This window comes from Myxocyprinus asiaticus, chromosome 11 (assembly GCF_019703515.2).
Source record: "Myxocyprinus asiaticus isolate MX2 ecotype Aquarium Trade chromosome 11, UBuf_Myxa_2, whole genome shotgun sequence".
NCBI lineage: Eukaryota > Metazoa > Chordata > Actinopteri > Cypriniformes > Catostomidae > Myxocyprinus > Myxocyprinus asiaticus.
The window spans coordinates 45,493,278-45,514,337 of record NC_059354.1 but is presented as its reverse complement, the minus strand read 5'-3'; the positions used below and the strand labels follow the sequence as shown (position 1 = coordinate 45,514,337).

Below are 21,060 nucleotides of genomic sequence, written 5' to 3'. Positions count from 1 at the left end.
AATTTCCTACGTATTATTGGTGGAGAATGCAGGCAGAATCTAAACGAGTTGTTTGTCTTTTACCACACAGTCATTCTTTTCTTTGAATCCAGATAACAGATCAGAAACACATGAAACTAGTCTAAAGTGTTGCGTCTGTGACGTATGCATTGTGCACCAGCTTGTTGTCATGACAACGAACAAACAAGAGCTCGTATTTGCCTCCCTGTTATGAAAGAAAGGTCTAACGCTGACTTCAGCACTCATGGAAAGAGCACAGGAATAGAATTTAACTCTCTGTTGAAACAAACCCAGTCACAACATATGGACTAAAGTTCCAGTTAAAGTAAAAACTCCAAGAAAGGAGATTAAAATTTTCCCCTGCCAGGATGAGAATTCTCCACACGCAGTGCAGTAAGGGTAAAGAGATGAGCGATGTTCCTCTACCTCTTCCTAAATGGCCTTATTTTATAGCTAGATTGATGACATTGCGAAGTTCCAGTGCATTCAAGCAGTCTATCTTAACTGTCTGTGGTTTAATCATTGGAGTAGTGATGTTCGCATTTTTGTGCCTGCTTGCAGAGCAAATTTGAAAATAACTTGTGTTACGATGTGCATCATTGTCCGAATGTAATTTTGAACAGGAGTGTAAATGTTTGATCATGCTAGAGATTTGCAATAAATCTGTGTACCGTCAGTGGATAGACCCAGCTGTGTAACCAGAAACTGACACGAAAATCTGATCTGATCAAATTACGTTGTTGTTTAAAGAGCCGCGGTGAACTTGCCGCTTAAATATAGATTAATCTCGCTCCGAACGAGTTGAAAGTATTAGCGTCACTCCATAAAACAATTACGTGAGTTGTCTGTAACTTGCATTGTTTAAGAATGTCTCTTTACAAGAACTAGAGTGAAAAATGCCACGCTGCAAATGGCCAAGCGTGCTGTTTTATTTGTGCATTAAGTTTCCCCTTGAATGCATTGAAATTGCAAGCTCCACGTTGAGTTACAATGAGCTGAATGTGATGGCTGTTATTTGTGTATTGTTAAACGCGCTGACGTTCATGTGATTAGCTGAAACTGTCATTTCATTCGTGCTAAAGAAACTCTCATAAATCAATGGTAGTGGTGTTGGTTTCGATGACAACGAGAGTTCACGGGAAGTCCTAGGGCTCTTCCGGGGCAACTCACCACCATGTGCAACCTGCTGACACCATATTGTAAACATAACACAGTGTAGCTAAGCTAACTTGAATTAGCGGTCTTGCATTGAAAGCCTATACTAAACCATAGCATCAAAAGCTAGCGGTTAGCATCCTGTGGCCTGTAAGAGTAAAATACAGCTTGTGTTTAAACAAACTGGAAGAGATTAAACCCTTTAACTTTTCGAACTTTGCACACATCCTTGCTCGCTCTCTCTCTCTCTCTCTCTCTCTCTCATTATGCATATTATTCAATTTTTCTCTTTCTCCATTACCTCATCTTACAAAAATACTGTTTCTCAAGTAACAATTGAGTTAAATGTAAATTAAGTTGAATTGGAGAGTCAATAAAAATAGTTATTTTCTTCCCATTGCTTCTTTTATCACTCATCTATTGCTTAAGGCTTAACTACTTTAGATAATAATAAGTCTGAAGCATTGTAAGTTTAAAGAAAACTTACCGCTGCCTATCATTCCTATTATTACCCATCAGTTTCCAGCTTATTTTAATTACTTATTTGCTGTTTTATTTTATTTCCCTTTTTCCCTTTTGTGTGTTGGGCATTGAGGTGATCTGTCTCACGTGGAGGGCCCCCACCAGAGCAGTATCAACTCAACCACCAGGCCCCACAATACAAGACTTCCACTTCCACATTGTGGAATTTTAAATTGACAAAATCCCTCCAATAAAAATTTCCTGTTACACAATCACGGTCAATGAGCACCAACCCTCAATCAGAATCCCTAATATTGCCATTAAGCATAACAGCAGAAAATGTATTGGTGGATTTTGTTCATTTAGTCTTTGTTTATTTTCCATTTCATTTTAAATTCTCTGTCTCCCTCTGACTTTTCTCTCCTTACTGTTTACAGTCTAGAGACCAAGCCTGTTGAACCAACGATAATTCTGGTTAAAATATTTGTCATCAATAAGAGTCATCTTGAAATGTCAAATCATTAACCAATATTTTGTGTGTTCTCCCTAGTCTACCCTCATGCTACTATTCTCTCTTTGTGTTTATCAACGCAATCCAAACTCCAGCATCCAAACGCAACCACGTCTGGGAATAAATCGCAGAGAGAAGCGCCAGGTAAACGTCACCACCCCCAAGCGTGCCTTTGAGGCATCTGTGGTAAGCAGTTCAACTGTAACACATAAAACAGGTGTATGGTGTCAATCCTGCCAGATTGAAAAGAAATTTAATTACACTTCACTAGTTGCCAACATTCACTGAAAACAACACTTAGCTGTTACTATCCCTTATTTTTGTCTCCACACACTGAAGCCAACATCTATCTGTAACACTACACCTAGGCCCTTATCCCTGTGCAGATCTGTGTCAGCTCTCTCCCTAGTCTTCCACTACAGTGTGCCAACATGTCGCTGAAGACTGACCCCACAGCCCACTGGAAAGACTTGGAGGCGGGACTGATGTCATGCTGGAAAAAATCACCAGCTCCCTGGCTCACAACCTCATTGGCCAGATGAAACTGAGTGACAAGAACACCGCCCATTTGACACAGGAAGTAAACAACCTAAAGCTGCAATCCACAAAGACCCAAAAAGTGCTAGACCAGCTAAAAGCTGAAGCCCAAGATCAATGCAAGGGGTCTGAACAATTGGAACCAGCATCAACGAGAGAAATCGAACAGCTCCAGGAAGCCCTGACGGCAGCCAAGCACAGAGAGCAGCAGGCTAAAACCACCCAAGAGGACCTAGAAAAGAAACTCCAGCACACCGAAGCGCAACTGCAAATAGCTAGGTTTGATTTGAAAACACATGAACTTTCGAAACAAGGCCTTGGAAGGCCATCTGGAAATGCCCAGAACTGAAGTTGAAACCCTGACCCAACAACATGACCTCACCAAAGATGAGATTGACATGGACAGAGATGAACTGAAACACTCTTACGAGTTAAGGCGAGAGCTTAAAATGGACAGGCATCCCATAGCAGCACCCCTGTTCAACAAAGCAGCATCCTCCAACCAAAAGCTGCCATATGATGAAAGAAAAAAGGGCCTGCAGCACAAAACCCCACCAGCCCTCTTCCAAGAACCCCTCTCCAACAACAGTGAAAGGGTGAACATCCCAACAAACCCTGAAGCAGCACCTGGAATGGATTTTAAAGACCTTGACAAGCTGGCAAGGAAAAGTTCACGCCAAATCCTGCTGAGGGTCACGATATCCATGCTTACCTGCATGACATAGACATCCACTTGAATATGAAGCCTCAGATGACTAACAGAGACACTTTCTACCTACTATGGATAACATCCAGCCTTGAGGTGCGAAGTTTTCTTGACAGGCAGTCAGACCACACAAAGTCTGACTACCAACTTCTAAGAGAGGCCCTGATCAAAGAATTTTCAGACCCAGAGTCTGAGCAAGAACTGTTTACCACCCTGAACACCAAACAGGGTCAGAAAGAGACCATACATGCCTACTACCATTGACTATGGAAAGCCTACTTCAAGTCACAGAACGAACCTGAGATGGAAGAAGAAATCAACTTCAAAGTCATCTTACTCCAAAACCTGCATCCCAAAGTAAGCTATCATCTAGGAGTCACAGCCTGTCCTCGCACAATGACAGCTCAACAACTGCGTGACTTAGCACATAAGGTTTATGTTAAACAAAGAATTGCCTCAAGAAAGGCCCCCAAGGCAACATCAGTCTCAAGCCTTACCTCTCAAACCCAAGGGCTGGCATTAGATGATATGTGGCATCACAGCAAAGCCAGGATCTTCAGCATAGAGCGGAGTAAACCCCATGGCAACCAAGAGTGTGACCCCCACATCAGCGCCATACCCAGATGTATGTCCAACCACTGGGAGAAACCGTGGAACAAACCACATCCCTCAAGCTATCCAAGAGAAAGGACGACATGGGAACCCAGATGGACATTAAAAGGCAACAGACGACGAAAGCCATTTCAACACTGTGCAGACAGACACAAAATTGAGCCTGCACAAGAACAAGATAAGCCACCAGCAGAAGACTCACCAGAACTGCTGAAGCTACTCACAGCATAATTCAAGCAGAATCCAACCAAGGCAGACCATAAAGACAATTTATACACATCCTGTCTGAAACAATGAGAGGAAAACAGGTGCCAGGCACAACAGTAACAGACACGGCACCAGCTTATGGACCGAAAACTCATTAGCCTTAACCTCAACTACAACCTAACACGCAACATGACAGAAATTCAGTCGTACAGAAGCTCATGATGAGTCATATACAGACATCAAGAACTGAGTGAAAGACTTCCAAAAACTGTGGCTTCATCAGCACCCACAGTCACACAGAGGATCCAGTTTAGCCAAGACACAAAGTGCCTTCCTTCAAATGGGTCCACCGAAACCAAGTCGACAGACAAGAGCTCCAAAAGCCCAGAAAAGGGGGGAGCTTGAAACAGTCTGACATAGTTTGAACTGTTCTTACAATACACCACTAACACATCCAACCACTATAGGAAAATATCACATGGTTTTCCTCATAGATAAATCACCCAACACTACTAGAAACCAGAGCTACCCTACACTGTTCATACAAGTACAAACTAACCACTCAACACTGGTTATGTTAACTTACCACACATTATGATAGGAAACACTTAGATTCCTCTTCGATAGGCAAAATGCTAAGCTAATCCAATTAGCCAACAAGAAAGTCAGTGGCACTATATCAGGATTGACTCCTTATGCTTTTCGATCATGAGCCACCATGAATTCACAGAGCATTCAGAAAGCCTCATGTGAATAAGACATTTGTCCATGATATGCCATGATAGCGTCGACAAGAAACAGTCCCAACTAAACTGAAGGAACTTACCGCGTTACGCTACACCAGGGGTCGGCAACTTATGGCACGCTTGCCAGCATTGGCACGCAGAGGGGTAATCACTGGCATGCCAGCAATGGCGAGAGAGGAATAGACTATTTTATTTATATAAATTCTGCACCTGCATTCCAATCTACATCTTGATGTAGTCCTTCCTCATGATCATGCAGCGTGTTTTTATGAGCTGAATGGGAGGCTAAACAAAAAGTTAAAATGAGATGAGACTGCAGTATACGCAACAGACTCGTGCAGCGTGTGCAAGCCATTCATGCATCACAAACCGGGAGCTTTACTTTCGGTTAATCACATTAGTAAATGCACCCGCTTTGATTCGGTCAGGCTGCATGGATGACATTCCGTGTTCCATTTGTTTCTTTTTGCTTTCAGGGCAACATGTGATGTAATAAGGAAAACACCTCTATTAATCCTTGAGATTTCGCATACAGGTTCACCCTCCTTAAACCATGGTAACATTCATAATTGCATTAAATGATTAAAAGAGAAAACATAAACCCACATCGTGGGGTTCAAAAATCCGAGTCTATTCAAAATGTCAATTAAATCTTGAAATAAAGTTTTAGGATTTTGCAGGTGCGATTCATCGAAAAGGGCTAAATAGTTGTTCGGCTCGTGAAGCGCGAACGGCTTGCACACACAGCGCGAGTCTCGTCACACTTTAACAGTGTTTAGTCGCCCATTCAGCTGATGAAAACACGCTGCGTGATCATGAGGAAGGATTACATCAAGATGTAGATTGGAATGCAGGTGCAAAAAACTTAATATAAATAAAATAGCCTGCTCCTCTCTCGCCGTTGCTTGCGTGCTAGTGATTACCCCTCTGTGTGATTTTGAAAAATGTAGTATGACATAATATAAAAAATAAAATATATGTAATATAATAAATAATAAATATTTAAGATTCCACACAATTTCGTGATCAGTAATCAAATAAGCAAATTTGTGACATTAACTGTGTTAACACATTTTGTACAAAAGGACAGGTTTTCTTTCATTAAAGCACTTTCACAAAATACTCTGTGAAAATTCACATGCAGGATCATGATGGTAAGGTGTTTGTTGGGTTGGCACAGCCATTGACCAGGAAAATGCACTACACAATTGAACCATGCGGATCAGTTTCCAAAAGAATGCGATCCTTCATGTTTATTACTTCACGAGTGAAGAATGTCAAACTAAGCTCAATCTGTCTTGTTTTAACTGGGTACTCCTTCACCCTTGGTTATGAATCATGATAGAAACAAGGCGGAAGGAATTCACTTAACTGAACTGACTCTAATAGATTCAATTTCACAAACGATCACTCGTATTCATGATGATTCACCCCCGTCAAATCAAAATGACCCTTTTACTGGTTTCCAAACCACTAAGGATAACATAAGATGACTCTAAAACCCGAACAATCGTAGAAGAGTCCAAATAGTACCAAACATCCCAAGAATCCTCTGAACGCTAGAACACTTACTGAATAATTAATTATTCTGCACCAGTGCTTTAGCTTTGATTTAGTCTTGTTGTTTGTTTGTGTTTGTCTGCTTCTCCTGCCTATGTTCCAGCGATCGTCAATGCCCACACTTCGGCCATTTCTGCTCAAAAGTGGGATATGTAGGATCTGACTAGCCAGGCAGAAGGAAATTAAGAAGAATTAAGACATAATTACACCAAGATGGTCAATAATTCCGGGAAATTCCTCTAAGTATTAAGAAGCCAGGAATTTGGACTGGCACCAAGGAGTCTAAGCTGACCTGCATCTGGCCTATGTAACTGTCACCGAACAAAGGAAACTTGTCCAGGATAGCACAAAGGTGCATTTTACACCCCTTTCTATTTCCTGTGGTAAGACCAGAAACACCTCATGTTGAAGTAACCATAAAGATAAAGTATGTCATGTTTCATATGTAAATGATTGTCTGTTTATGTAGAGAATGTTGATGTTAACAGATGTCACGTCTCTTGCACCGAATTCATTATATAAAAGTCAGGATAAATGTTCAATTTTGAGTGGGAAAACTGACAAACCTTAAGAACAAAGACTTGTTAATCACCTTCAGAAGAAGGGATAGAGAGATGATCACATGGTATCTGAAAAGCCACCTCTGATTGGCTTAGAACCTCTTCGGGGTGTGAACAGATAGAAAAGGATAAAAAGACCTGCCAAACCCCTCCTCCCTAAATTCAAAAAGCCGGCTCATTAGAGTCATTCAATCGAGAATCGGGCTATGCCGGAAGTGCCGTATGAAACATCCACCGCTTTCGGCATAGTCCGATTCTCGAACAAATGACACTAACGAGACGGCTTTTTTTAATCTATAGCGCAAAACATGCACTGCTTTCGGTCTAGCCCTATTCCCGAATAAATGACTCTAATGAGCCAGTTCTTTTGAATCAAGAGCACAATACACATGCTGCTTCTGGTATAGTCTGATTCCCAAACAATTTATGGGCTTTTATGAGCTGATTTTTTTTTGTAATGAATCAAAAACATAACTGAATTAATCTTATACTGATACAAAAATTGAGAATATCCAACTCGAAATGACATAAGAACAGTTGAAGTCTCACAAGCGTAAAGTACAACATCAGACAACAGAACACAGTCTAAACTGTCACTGGAACTGTTACTGTTATGTCATGTACTTCAGACCTTTGAGACTTTAATCAAGCAGTGCACTTACTGACTGGTTGTTCATATGACAATGTGTAGTATAAAGAGTTTTGTTGTAATAAGTCACATTTTATAAAAGAATAAATGAATGAATGACATATGCAATCACAATTCTTATTTTAGAATTTATATTTATTATAAGGTTAGGATAAATTATTGGATTGCATTTATGCCTCTAAAAAGTCTGCAAACATGCCTTTTACAAGAAATGTATTTAATTTACTTCTAATTTTTTAGATCTGCTCTGTAGAAACCTGATATAATCTCATCGTTTGGCAACAGACTGCAGAGGGCAGAAAATGCAATAAGAAACTTATTTAGAACTAAAAGAACCATTACTGAAACCATTATGGAACTGGAATCGGAATTGGACCCAGAATGGTTTATTTCTTTACGATTCCCATCCCTATGTGGGACTGTCTGTTCGTCCAACTAATGACAGGTGGAGGAGTTTAGTAACTCGCGGAAAGTAGCGATGCAACTAACTAAACTACATGTTACAGAAGCATGACGTTACTTCAGCTGTTTTTATAACAGCTTTTACAGTAATAAGCTACTTTTTCCAATGAGTTGTGAGTTACTAGTGACAAGATGAGAGTTACAACAAAACGCTACAACACTCATTGGTTTTAATGTTTCACACATAAAGCTTTTTCCAGAAAAAAAAATGTGATGAGGACCCATGGGGAAATATCAATAAATCAGCTCTGGCAATTTCCCCGTATGAGTAGTTGTAATATTACCAGAAAATTTCCACTTCGATGCTTTGCATGAACAAAGCCATGAGATTAACAGGTTGAGCATGTACAAGGTCAGGACAAGCTAAAGTAAGAACAAAGTTCTGATGGAGAAGACTCAATTGCTCTGTGCCGCTTCATGCGTAAACATTACTTTTTAGCTGCAGATAGCATCTCTGACTTTGGATGCCAGCAATAGCATTTTTTTTCCCCGCAATTCATCAGTTTAATTTGAAGTCATCGAATAAGATGTCGTTTTCTATTGGGGGCCAAATTCGGAAAAAAATAAGGTGTTCCAGACTGCATTGCTGTAATAATTTAAAAAAAGGGCTATATGCTACTAGATTGCCACTACTGCATCATATGTATTTTGTACACTTAATATTATGTGTGCTTTAATCACACTTTGTGCTCTATGGTATTCTTGCATAGACACTACAGTGTATGTATCAGTTCATTCAACTTTACTTAAAAAGTTATGTCACACAAATGAGATTTAACAACTAATAGCACATCGCTTCAAATTAACATTTATATTATTGTGTCTACTAAATTAAATTGGCTCAAAAGAAAATAATGACTATTGTCAGTCATTAAACTTGATTACCCAAAGAAGTGCAGATAAAGCTTCACTTCAACTATGCACATTCACATGTGCAAAGGAAAAAGAAATGGACTGAACAGGATCCAACTTTGCCAAAGAAAACACTAATGACCCAGATGGTGACTTTACACGAAACAACTAATTACAGTAAAACAACATCAATAATACTAAAAAGAGCTAAAATCTCAATGAATTCTTAATAACAACAAATTAAATGCCCCAATATATTCCTTTTGACGAATAAAAGGAGGGTATTTCCCACAACCTCAGTTAGTAGTACTTAAAATCTTTATTTTATGGATTTTTAAGCCAAAGAAACTCAAGGAACTCACAATTATTGTTTTATTTTATTACTCTAAATTCACCTTAAAATTGAGATTTTGTGTTGTACACATAATAAACAACATTTTATAAATATGTTGTTCTGAGTAGAAGCTATTTATTTTCATATGCTATGTTTGTTGAGCCAACTAATAATTTTTGTCAGTGTATTTTTTGTTCAAAGCTTGTAGTGTAGCTAACTACTTTTTCAAAAGAGTAACTTGACTGTAGCTATTAGCTTGCCAAGCTACAGTTTCAAAGTAGCTTCCTAGGGAAAAAGCATTGGGGGGTTTAATGAAGCTCTTAGGCGAGTATGGGGTGGAGGCGAGGTGATGCCCCCAAAACAGCCCTCCCGCATCATTGGGCCCAGCATGTCTCATTGACCCCTACTGAGTACTCCCAAAATGAGGTCATAATTGAACTGGACAATGTGATGACGCTGAGACCCAAAATAGGCAAAAAAATGATTTTCAATTTTGTCCCCCAATGAGAAAGAACAAAAACTGACAGTTACAGTAATTATAAGAGGAACACGATGATTACAACACAATTAAGTGTGCTGAGGTACAGTGTTTTAAGCCCTGGGAACAGGATTTTTCAAAACAACATACTTGTTTGCATATCTGCGACATGTTTGTCCTGGTTTAGCTCAAGATGCCTTGTCTCAGATGCCCAGATCTCCGGATACAGAAATATTATTTCAAAATTGTGAAACCAGGGGAAAATGTTATTCTCAGATGTTGCTCTTTTATTGCTGAGGAGACTTAATTAAATTCTCATTTTTGTTTCTTTTAAGGGTGACGTGGGTCTCTTTTTTTTTTTTTTTTTTTTTTTGATGATAAAGGGATTGATAAAATTACACACATCAGTTATTATGTTTTTCTGTTAAGTGTAAGTGTTGGGCATATAGAAGTTTACCTGCTTCAGGTTGTACTGTCCTGTCTTGTCACAGTTGGGAAACTTCAGGTCATAAAGATTCTCCAATGGTCCCTTGTTGTCATGGAAACTCATTCTGGAGATCTCCTCTAAGACACGATCCAGTTCCTGCTGACACTGGCTCTGGAAGACCACACACACACACACACACACAATTCTAATTCCTTTTTCATTATTATGAATGCAGTATAATGACCTCACATTAACTAAGAAACTATATTGGATATGTGTACTTTTAAAAAAAATTTATCACACTGTGGAACTACTTGAACTACTAAGGCAAAAAGAGTATAAAAAATGCCGAGGGGAAAGGAAACGGTGACAAAAAAAGGACCTGAAATTAACTCTTAAACATTCATAAAAAAATTGTATTGACGCTGAAAATACAAAAAATTCTATAGCATATTGACGCTGATTACCACCCCTGGAGTCGCAAGTTCGAATCCAGGGTGTGCTGAGAGACTCCAGCCAGGTCTCCTAAGAAACCAAATTGGCCCGGTTGCTAGGGAGGGTAGAGTCACCTGGTGTAACCTCCTCGTGGTCACGATTAGGGGTTCTCGTTCTCAATGGGGCGCGTGGTAAGTTGTGTGTGGATCGTGGAGAGTAGCATGAGCCTCCACGTGCTGTGAGTTCCACGGTGACATGCAGAGCAAACCATATGATAAGATGCATGGATTGATGGTCTCAGAAGCGGAGGCAACTGAGACTTGTCCTCCACCACCCGGATTGAGGTAACCGCGCTACCACGAGGACCTACTAATATATATATATATATATATATATATATATATATATATATATATATACTGTATATATAAACATATCTTAATGTTGATTAAAAAAAAGTCAATGGGAAGAGTGTCAACTACCCAGATCCTCATTCATTTTTTGTGATTTTGTGAAAACTTTCCCCCATTTTTCCACCCTTTTTTTTCACTCAAAAATGAAAATTCTCTCATCATTTACTCACCTTTATGCCATCCCAGATATGTATGACTTTCTTTCTTCAGCTGAACGCAAACAAAGCTTTTTAGAATAATACAGTATCTCAGCACTGTAGGTCCATACAATGCAAGTGAATGGTGGCCAGAATTTTAAGTTCAAAAAAGGACATAAAGGCAGCATCAAAGTAATCCATACGACTCCAGTGGCTAAATCCATGTCTTCAGAAGCGATATAATAGGTGGGGGTGAAAAACAGATCAACAATTAAGTCCTTTATTCCTTTAAATTCTCCAACCTGTCCAGTAGGCGGCGATATGCACAAAGAATGTGAATCGCCAAAAACCAAAGAAGAAGAATGTGAACATGAAAGTGGAGCTTTATAGTAAAAAAAGGACTTAAATATTTATCTGTTTCTTACCCACAACTATCATATCACTTCTGAAGACATGGATTTAACCCACTGGAGTCATATGGATTACTTTTATGCCTTTACATACTTTTTGGACCTTCAAAGTTCTGGTCACCATTCACTTGCATTGTGTGGACTTACAGAGCTCAGATATTCTTCTAAAAATATTTGTGTTCTGCAGAAGAAAGAAAGTCACACATCTGTGACGTCATGAGGGTGAGTAAATTATGAGGTTTTATTTTTATTTTATTTTTTGTGAACAATCCCTTTAAGCAACAAATTAGAAGGAACAAAGATTTATGGTCATCTATGTCAGATTATCTATTATTTTAGTGCATTCTCCCATCACGTCCTATATGTTTAGCCCTTTCCTTTGTTTTACTTTATGTTTTAGTTTTGTTTCTATTTATCACATTTAGCCTTCATGTTTGTGGTTGTGTCTTGCAATGTTGGAATGTTCCCTGCTTTTTATTGCAAAGGTGCGTTAAAAAAAAACAAAAAACAAAACCAAAACAAAAAACAGAATAAGTGAGATAAACACCAGGCCGGCATTCATGAAAACATTTGCGTGGCTGATATTAATCTCGAACTGGAGCTAATATTCTAGCTCGGTTCTATCTCCCTACCTCTTCCCAAGGATAGACATTGGCATGAAAGCCCAATCCTGTCTCTCTTTCCTTCTCTTTTTCGCTATCTCTCATGATGGCTGCTCCCCGCTTGGCCTGGGATGAGAGGCACTGGGGTAATAGGGCCTGCCAAGGATCTTATCCGTAACATGTGGATGAAAAGTGCTCCATCACAAAGCAATGAACAGCCCCCTGCTGTCATCAGGCATGCCGTCACCCTGGCATTCTCCTTCAGTATCTACTTTTCATGGGAGATGTGATGTTATACTACTGATTTATGACCCCCACAAAAGAGTCTTTTATTTAGTTTGGTTTTTTATTATGCTTCCATTATCATTGGTTTGAATCTTTACTGCCTTGTGTTTTTATTTTCTGTACTTCTTTTATTTCATTCACCTTGCTGGTTTTTTAGTAGGCCTGCTTTCAAACATCCATTTGTTTTATCAGTGTATCATTTAGCTGTTTCAAACAGTTACTATTAGAGCTGGGTCATGCATTAAATATTCACAATATTTTTGAGATAATTTTGCTGGCAACATTCTATTAAGATACATTGTGAATTTCCCAGGGATTTTAATGCACTTTTTATTATTCTGTTTCATTAGACTTATTGCACAATCTATCCCTGTCTTGCAAGTATGAGAGCGTTACAACAGAGGTGTCTTAAAGGGATAGTTCACCCAAAAATTAAACTTTTCTCATCATTTATTCACCCTCATGCCATCCCAGAAGTGTATGAATTTCTTGTTTCTGCAGAATACAAACAAATATTTTTAGAACACTATTTCAGCTCTGTAGGTCCATACAATGCAAATGAATGGCGATCAGACATTTGTAGCTCCAAAAATCACATAAAGCAAACATAAAAGTAATCCATATGACTCCAGTGGTTAAATCTATATCTTCTGAAGTGATATGAAAAGTGTGGGTAGTGGTCTCGTGGATTGACTTTTTTTCTGAACTATATAGTGGCTATAGAGTAAGTTAAATGAGGAGGAAAATATGAGCAGATATAGGATTGGTTTCCAGATCAATGCACATAAGGCGTGTTCTAATGGCAAGGATATGCTATAATGAAAACTTTAAAGCTGGTGGCCTCAAATCCGCATGAAATATTTTGCGATAAATTTACGGGAAAAACAAGCAAAAGCGTTCTATTGGTAGATTTGTTAGTATCTCTGCTACTTACAAAACTACCAGACCCACCCGTTACAAAATAAAAGAAAAAAGTAAGAAAAACAACTTGCCAAGTATAGTAAATTAGTAAGACAATTTGTCTATTGGCTCAGAACAGTAGATGATGCCTGATAGAGAATGCTGATTGGAGTGAGGTCTTATTGCTGTGGTCATTTGGCAAAGGATTTGAGGGTCCAGGTGCATGTCCAAGAAAAGTTAATTAACTCGCGGTGGATTTGCGCGATGGCCAAATTCGACAAGTGCTCGTTCATTCTTTGTTTTATCAGTAGACAGCAGCTGTTTTTCTTCCTTGGCAATCCGATTGCGACTGTCTGCTCTGTTTTACATGAGAAGTCAGTGTTAATTAGGTGAAGTTATCACACAGAAATCCTTTCAAAAACAGCCCTAAACGGAACAACACTCAAAAAAGCTTACAGAAGTTTTGTAAGGCTCCAATCATGAAAATAACATACCGAAGTGATAAATTATGCACCTTATATACATTTTTGCTTTGTTTTGTGTGTCTGTGCTATTGTGTATGTGGCGTGTAAGTCTGATAACCAGAAGAGGGCACTACCGTACTGAAGACCATGACAACCAAGGTGAATATAGGTCTTTCTCTGTGACACTCTAAAGGCTCTTTCACACGACTCGTGTCAGCATTCCCTAAAGCACTGAACTCTACAGAGGGAGGCATCAGCTACAGTGTTATCCCCCCCATCAAGCGTTATAATACAGCACTCAAAGTTCAAACTTCAACTTTGGCAATATTTGCCACTAAACTTTCAGGCCAGCACAGCCAATGTTTAATGGACATTTTGTATTACGTAGACTGTCTTTGCAATGACAGGTCCAACTCTACAACTTTGTGAATTCACCTCACCAATGATCTTCTTTAAAAAAAAAAAATTGTCAAAATGTATGAAGAGATCTCATTTATTTGATGTCATCCAGTCTTTTTTTTTTTTTTTGGTCTTTATTTGCCTGTAACTAACGAAAAAGGGGACTAACTTTGTGCCTCAGTTCTTGAAATAAAGGGATAGTTCACTAAAAAATGAAAATTCTTTCATCATTTAATTACTCTCATATTGTTCCAAACCCATTTATCTAGGTGTGTCACGATTACAGTGCCGTCGCTCCCTATATACGCATATCACGCAGTCTGTGTAGGGCACCAACTCCGTAGGGGGGCACCATCTTACCCTAGGGGGGGACCAGAAACTCCACCCTTCCTTGCATGTTATACGTTATTCAAAGTCCCGATAGCAGTCGTGGAACACAGGCGATCACTTCGCAGCTTGCACCCCACCTCCCGTCCAACGATCATTGAACTCTGTGTAGGGAATCGATTTGGCCAGCTCCGGCCCTGCGCGATTATTAAATAATTGTCTGATCGTGGTTATTTGATCTAACTGCAGTTATTTGACTGTTGCAATTATTAAAAAATCAACTGCGATCATTGTGTACTTCAAATTCCAATCATCTGTTACAGTCCAAATAAGGGAATTTTAAGTGAATATTTATTTTAATCCCATGAACGGTGCATTTGTGTGTCTCATTGTCCGGTGTTATTGCATTATTTATGCACTCTAACTGAACTCAGACTGTCTCACTGACCCACACCGCAGGCAGCTCCTGAAGAGCACGTAAAGTTAAACATATTCTGAAGCAAAGTGATCCACACGCAGAGCTCTATTTTCGTGGCCAAGCTAATCGCAGGGCTACTCGCAAACACAGTGTGCTACGTATTATCCAATTTTCGTGAAAGCGCTAATTCTAAGCACAAATTTTGTGCCAGCGCAAAGTGCAAGTGGGTGTTGTGAGAGTGTTTGCACTATCTGTGGGTGTATGCGTGCAAACTGTGGGTGTATTGTATGTTAATAAAGTGGAGCAAAGTGCAATTTGCTATTTTCCTGAAAAATAGGTAATTGCGCTTAGATAATTTTAGAACCACTTCTGTTTTCAGCGCAAAGTCTAAACTTCGTTCATACATTTGCAGTCTGGAGATTCCAGCAGCAGGTGGTAATAAAGTTCTTGTCCAAACTCTGAAAATATAGTGGAACATCAAATTACTGTTGTTGCCATTTTTTTAAACAAAAATGTATGAGATTTGTTAAACTTTCTAGAGGTCATGGTTTATTTTTAAATTAGTATTATAATTATTATGATTATGATTATTATTATTATGTTCATATTTACAATTTTATTTATGATATAATTTGTATTAGTAATTTTCCACCTGTTGTCGGAGAGTGATTTTTAAGTCACAGCAAAAAGAGCCATTGGAAAGGGTAAAATCTGGGGATATATTGACTACTTCATTATTTTGATTATATTTTTGTTTCGTTTGAAGTGTAATTTGAATTTAGAAATATTTTTAGCTTCAGTTTTTAGTGTTTCAATAAATACAGTTGAAAAAAGAAGTGAAGAAAAGAAAAAAGCAAAAAAAAAAGAAAGATCTCTTGATCCATAGCATTACCTGGAAGGCCGATACAATCACTGTTAATTCTAGCTCGGATTTGTGTGCCACTTGATCAATATGATTAATGATAGGCTACTTACATTCTCTATAATTTTAACAGAGCCTAAATCCAAATACTGAACCACATTTTCCATGCGTATAAAAGGAGCGTGTCACAACAAATGTGCAAACAAGTTAATGCACAAAAGAACGTAAGTCCATATTTCTATTCTTCTAATTCATTGCTTATAGTCCATTTACACCATCAAAAATTCATGAATGTGCTGTCTTTGTTTACATCACTGGTGCTTGGCAGGGAATTGACTATATAATAGGATGCAGATGGTTCAACAACCAGAGAAGAACCTCAAAATTAAATTGCACTTGACCCAACCCATTTGCGCTTTGCACGTGCAATTTCGCCAAACCCACTTGCGTCTAGACTTAGCGCATGCTTGCACGAAAATCCCAAAACTTCATGGCCATGCCCATTGACTTTGCACATATGATTGAAAGCATAGCACTGTGCTTAGTGCTAATGCTCTTAAAATTGGGCTCGCAGTCTGCGGAGGTTCACGCCAAACTCAAGCAAAAATGTAAACAAGGATTTTGATTGTGAATACAAAGAACTCCTGTTTCACTTTAATTGAACAATTATGTAATGGAAAAAGTTTCTTGGCCATCGCAGGTACATACACACTGTGTTAATGTCATGCAGTGACACACAGAAGGAGACGCCCGCTTACTCTATTTCTGTGAAGATGACAGAATCAAGAAACAGGACATTAAGCTAAATTTGAGTGCTGGGTTACTCAGACCTGAAAGATGGTATAACAAGAGAGCAGAAACTGAATGATTTTCAGAGGGACACTCACCTGTCTGGGGTGAGGCGTTTTGGGGTCTTCCTGGGGGCTGAACATCTTGGTCCTCTGCTTGTTTAGATGCTGCTTCACAGCTATTTCCTTAATGTGCTGGTAGTTGTTTTCTTTGCCTGGCTTCTTCTGAGGAGGAGACCGTGTGCCATTTACCTCTCCTGAGGGATGGAAGTATAAGATTTACAGAATTGGGCAAAATTAAGAAGTTAAGAATTCATGAGTTGGAATTTCAATTGAATTGGCCATGCCCTGCAGGATGTAGAATTGGAATGAAATGAAGAGGAATTCACAAAATTACAATTCAACACAGTCATTTAATTTGATTTGATTCAGATTTTGATAATATTTGATTAGATACTCACTCATTTGTGTATAATTCAGCTACAATATCCATTTGCTTACATATTTTGCTATTTATTTAACAGATACAATAATCAACACAATCAAAACTGAAGGAAACATTAAAGTAAGACATCAATCTTGAGATTTTAAGAACCAATAACCGGAATAGTTCAAATGAAGATAGTGATTAACTGGAAAATTTATATTTTTACCCAGCCCTACACAAACATCATTAATTTTGACTAACTGGGGCCTGGGTAGCTCAGTGAGTAGACTACCACCCCTGGAGTCGCGAGTTCGAATCCAGGGCCTGTTGAGTGACTCCAGCCAGGTCTCCTAAGCAACCAAATTGGCCCGGTTGCTTGGGAGGGTAGAGTCACATGGGGTAACCTCCTAGTGGTCGCTATAATATGGTTCGCTCTCGGTGGGGCGCGTGGTGAGTTGTGTGTGGATGCCGCAGAATATAGCGTGAAGCCTCCACATTGACGGTTGGGTTGACGGTCTCAGAATCTCAGGAGGCAACTGAGATTCGTCCTCCGCCACCCGGATTGAGCGAGTCACTACGCAACCACGAGGACTCAGAGCGTACTAGGAATTGGGCATTCCAAATTGGGGAGAAAAAGGGGAGAAAAAAAACAAAAACATATTTTTTTTTTTTTTGACTAGCTATGCCTAACTATTCCCTGTTACATATAATACATTAGACATATTACATTTACCAAAATGTGCAAGACAGGTTTAAGGTATCCATCTTGTAATTTTTCTTCAAGCTGTTTTGCTCCATGTTGAAGATTTTGGGGTAAATAAGAGCATTCTTGTAAGTAAAGTCTTCTTGTACCATGGTCCATACAAAATATATTAAATATAAACTTAGTAAAATATAAAGTTAATGGGTAATTCAAACAGAAAAAATTACTTTTAAGACCTGAACAAATAAAATTAATGCCGTTTACGGATACAAGTAAGAGGTAAACAAATACTGAATTTTGCTGTACTGATAAGGTGTTGGGTGAAAGCCGATAGTGATGAATTGACAGATAGTTTTTAAAATCGATATATAAAATGTGCTAAAAAATTTTTTGGTCTTTCCTTCCTGTGACTTCCTTCTAGACATAACGTATAGGGAATACAAGTCCAAATTGAATAAAATCCCACATGCATTATGTGCAACAAAACACCAATAATAACCAGGGGAAAAAAATTATGCAAAGATTTGATGCATAACAAGGGACTTTTAACTATAAACAAGCTCGAAATTAATTAAGGACTCTTATTTTGAAATGTCTGTGCCCCACCTGCTTACATAAACAGAAACAGAGAAACAAATCCTCTTTCAAACATCTACAGTGTATCACACAGACTATAGTATATTTATTTAATTAAATCACAACATTTTGCAGTTTAATAACCACATTAGGCCATATCACGATTCCTGTCTTTCTGTCGTCAAATTTAAGACATCTTCAAATGATAATTAAGACTTTTGTGTTATACCATTTAAGATATTAAGACTATTTTATGGCCTAAAATTGGAAAACTGAATTTTAGACATTTTAAAGGAGCAATATGTAACACTGACATCAAGCGTTTAAAATGAGTACTGCAGTCCAAATTCAAAATATTGGAGAGAGTTGACTCGAAGCTCATGCGGGTTGCCATACGTTTGCAACGTTTTTATTGTTTGCAAATTATAAACCAGCTCATGTGGATTTTTTTATAACTCTGTCGATGTTAGCTAGATGTATTGCTGGCTTCCATGGCTGCAGTGCGCTGTGTTTGCCCGCTAACTTGTTTCAAATCTGGCAACCCGGGGTGTCGAAATACTATTGGGAAATGGGTAGTGGGCGGGATCACACAGGCCAAAACACAAACAGAAATTCCGTCCCGGAACGGACATTTCTAAGTAGAATATATTGGCTGTAGCATTGTTTTCGGAGAAGCCAGTATTTCAACTTAGCATGTTTCCTAAATCTCTGATAACATATTATGATAATTTTATGCTTTAGTACAGTAAATATATTACATATTGCAACTTTAAGACTTTTTAAGGACCCATGCACCATATTAACCATGCAAATGCTTAAATTCAAATTTGAATTATAAATCTTCATCCTGTTCGACACCTCAATTCAAATTAAATGTAGAAAATGTATTGCTAAAAGCATTGTCAGTTTAATTCTGAATGGCTTGCACAAGAATTCTAAAAGGTTGCACAAGAAATACACTTTATTCGTAGGAATTTGGATTATCACTCTCAGGTCAAAGACTGCAACCAATATGTTTTTTTTTTTTTTTTCTCTCAATGACAACAAACCCAGGATCAGTGTTCTGGCAGTGCATCAAAGCAAGGCAGAGAGAAAGTTAAAAGCAGAGATTAATGACAGCTCTTGATTCAGATAGTCTGTGAAGAGATACGCGCCTTCTAAGTCAAATAATGCCTGGCAAATCTCAAGTGAACTACTAACAAAAAGAGACATTATCCTTCTTATTTTAGTAAAAAAAAAAAAAAAAAAATCATGGCAGAATCCATGATGGTTAATTTCAAGAGCAGTCATGAATATCATCAAGCCAAAATGTCTGTTTTTGAAAAGAGGAGCTTGTATTCATGGCATTATCTTGTTGCTTGTCATGCTCACTAAGGTAATAAATGTTATTTTTCAGGCTGTCAAGCTCTTTTTGGACCTTCATCGTAAAAGCTTGTACTGTACACTATGTCTTCAGAAGCCATATGATGGCTAAGGAACAGAAATAAAAGTAAATCAATGTTCATTCATAATTTTCCCTCCGCCAAATCACTGAAATGTCATCTTGCATATATTTGATACCTTCACAAGACTTGCGATAAATCATATGGACTACATTATAGTTCTTTTATTGTGTTTTCGTCTATTTTGGACCACCTCGTCTAAAAGTTGGGTGAAGATCTTTAAATGTCTCCTTTTGTATCCCAAAGCAAAAATAACAGCATAACAACAGCATTTGGAAAGGCATACAGGTGAGTAAATAACAACAATTTTCATTTTGGTGCCGAACCATTCCTTTAAGTAAAATCATTCACTTTAAATTGCAGGAAGTATCAAAGCACAAACCTTCTACGCATCTGTTCTGGAATCTACCTGCAAATATGTACAGTACTTTGTCTTCCAGGGGCACACTGGTTACATGTTCCTCTTGGTAATGTCACTTTTACAGAGCATATAATAACTTAGAATCTAGACGGCCCTATGAAGCCCTCGTCCATGTTCAGGTCAGTGATCTCAGCACTGTCTATTCTGTGTCTGGCTCACTGACATTAAAAAGCACTGCTTTGAGAGCACAATCCTCAGGCCACATGCCCAGAACAGGTTCTCATCTGAATGATGTCAGTTTTGGGTGAGTGGGGAGCTCAGAGATGGGGTTATGATTGCTCTGAGCATAGTCCAGCACTGAATAATGTTGTCTAACGTTTCAAGCCCAATTGTGAGGAATGGACCTAAGACTAGTGTCTGAAATGGCGGGCAACTTTGCCAGAGTTTGCCTCATTGAAAAAATTACTGGCGGGTGTGCTTCACAGCAGACACCTACCATTACGTATCCTTGCAAGCATCCCTGTTCCACACTCTCATCTCCTGGCCGACACCAGCAACACTTCCCACTCACAGTTCCTCTCGCGTTTCAAAGGCTTAGTGTGTGGGCTGTGTGGTTGGGGAGTGGACAGGAACTCTTTTCAGGGCTTGGGTTGGTTTCTCCGTTACTTCTCTTGGAGAAACGTGACAGGCTGTTGAAAGGTCAAGTGCCACTTTTAACATCATATACTAAATAGTGAGCTACCTATGTAGGCACCCTTTTAAGGCAACAAAAGGTTCCAAAAGGTAGGCAGCATGATTATGCTGCTGTATAAGTCCAAATGCCGTCCAAATTACAGTGTTATGATTTGACTTA

The 21,060-nt window shown here is 38.7% G+C and overlaps 1 protein-coding gene across 1 annotated transcript in view; it reads right to left on the bottom strand.

The window, feature by feature from the left end:
• The window catches only part of igfbp2b (insulin-like growth factor binding protein 2b), a 47,340-nt gene that overhangs the window by 7,045 nt on the left and 19,235 nt on the right, over positions 1-21,060 (bottom strand). Inside the window, exons 2-3 of the mRNA XM_051710964.1 lie at positions 16,798-16,955; positions 10,289-10,429 (exon numbers count right to left, since the gene is read on the bottom strand). Coding sequence (XP_051566924.1) covers positions 10,289-10,429; positions 16,798-16,955 — 299 coding nt within the window. The remainder of the gene's footprint in view (positions 1-10,288; positions 10,430-16,797; positions 16,956-21,060) is intronic.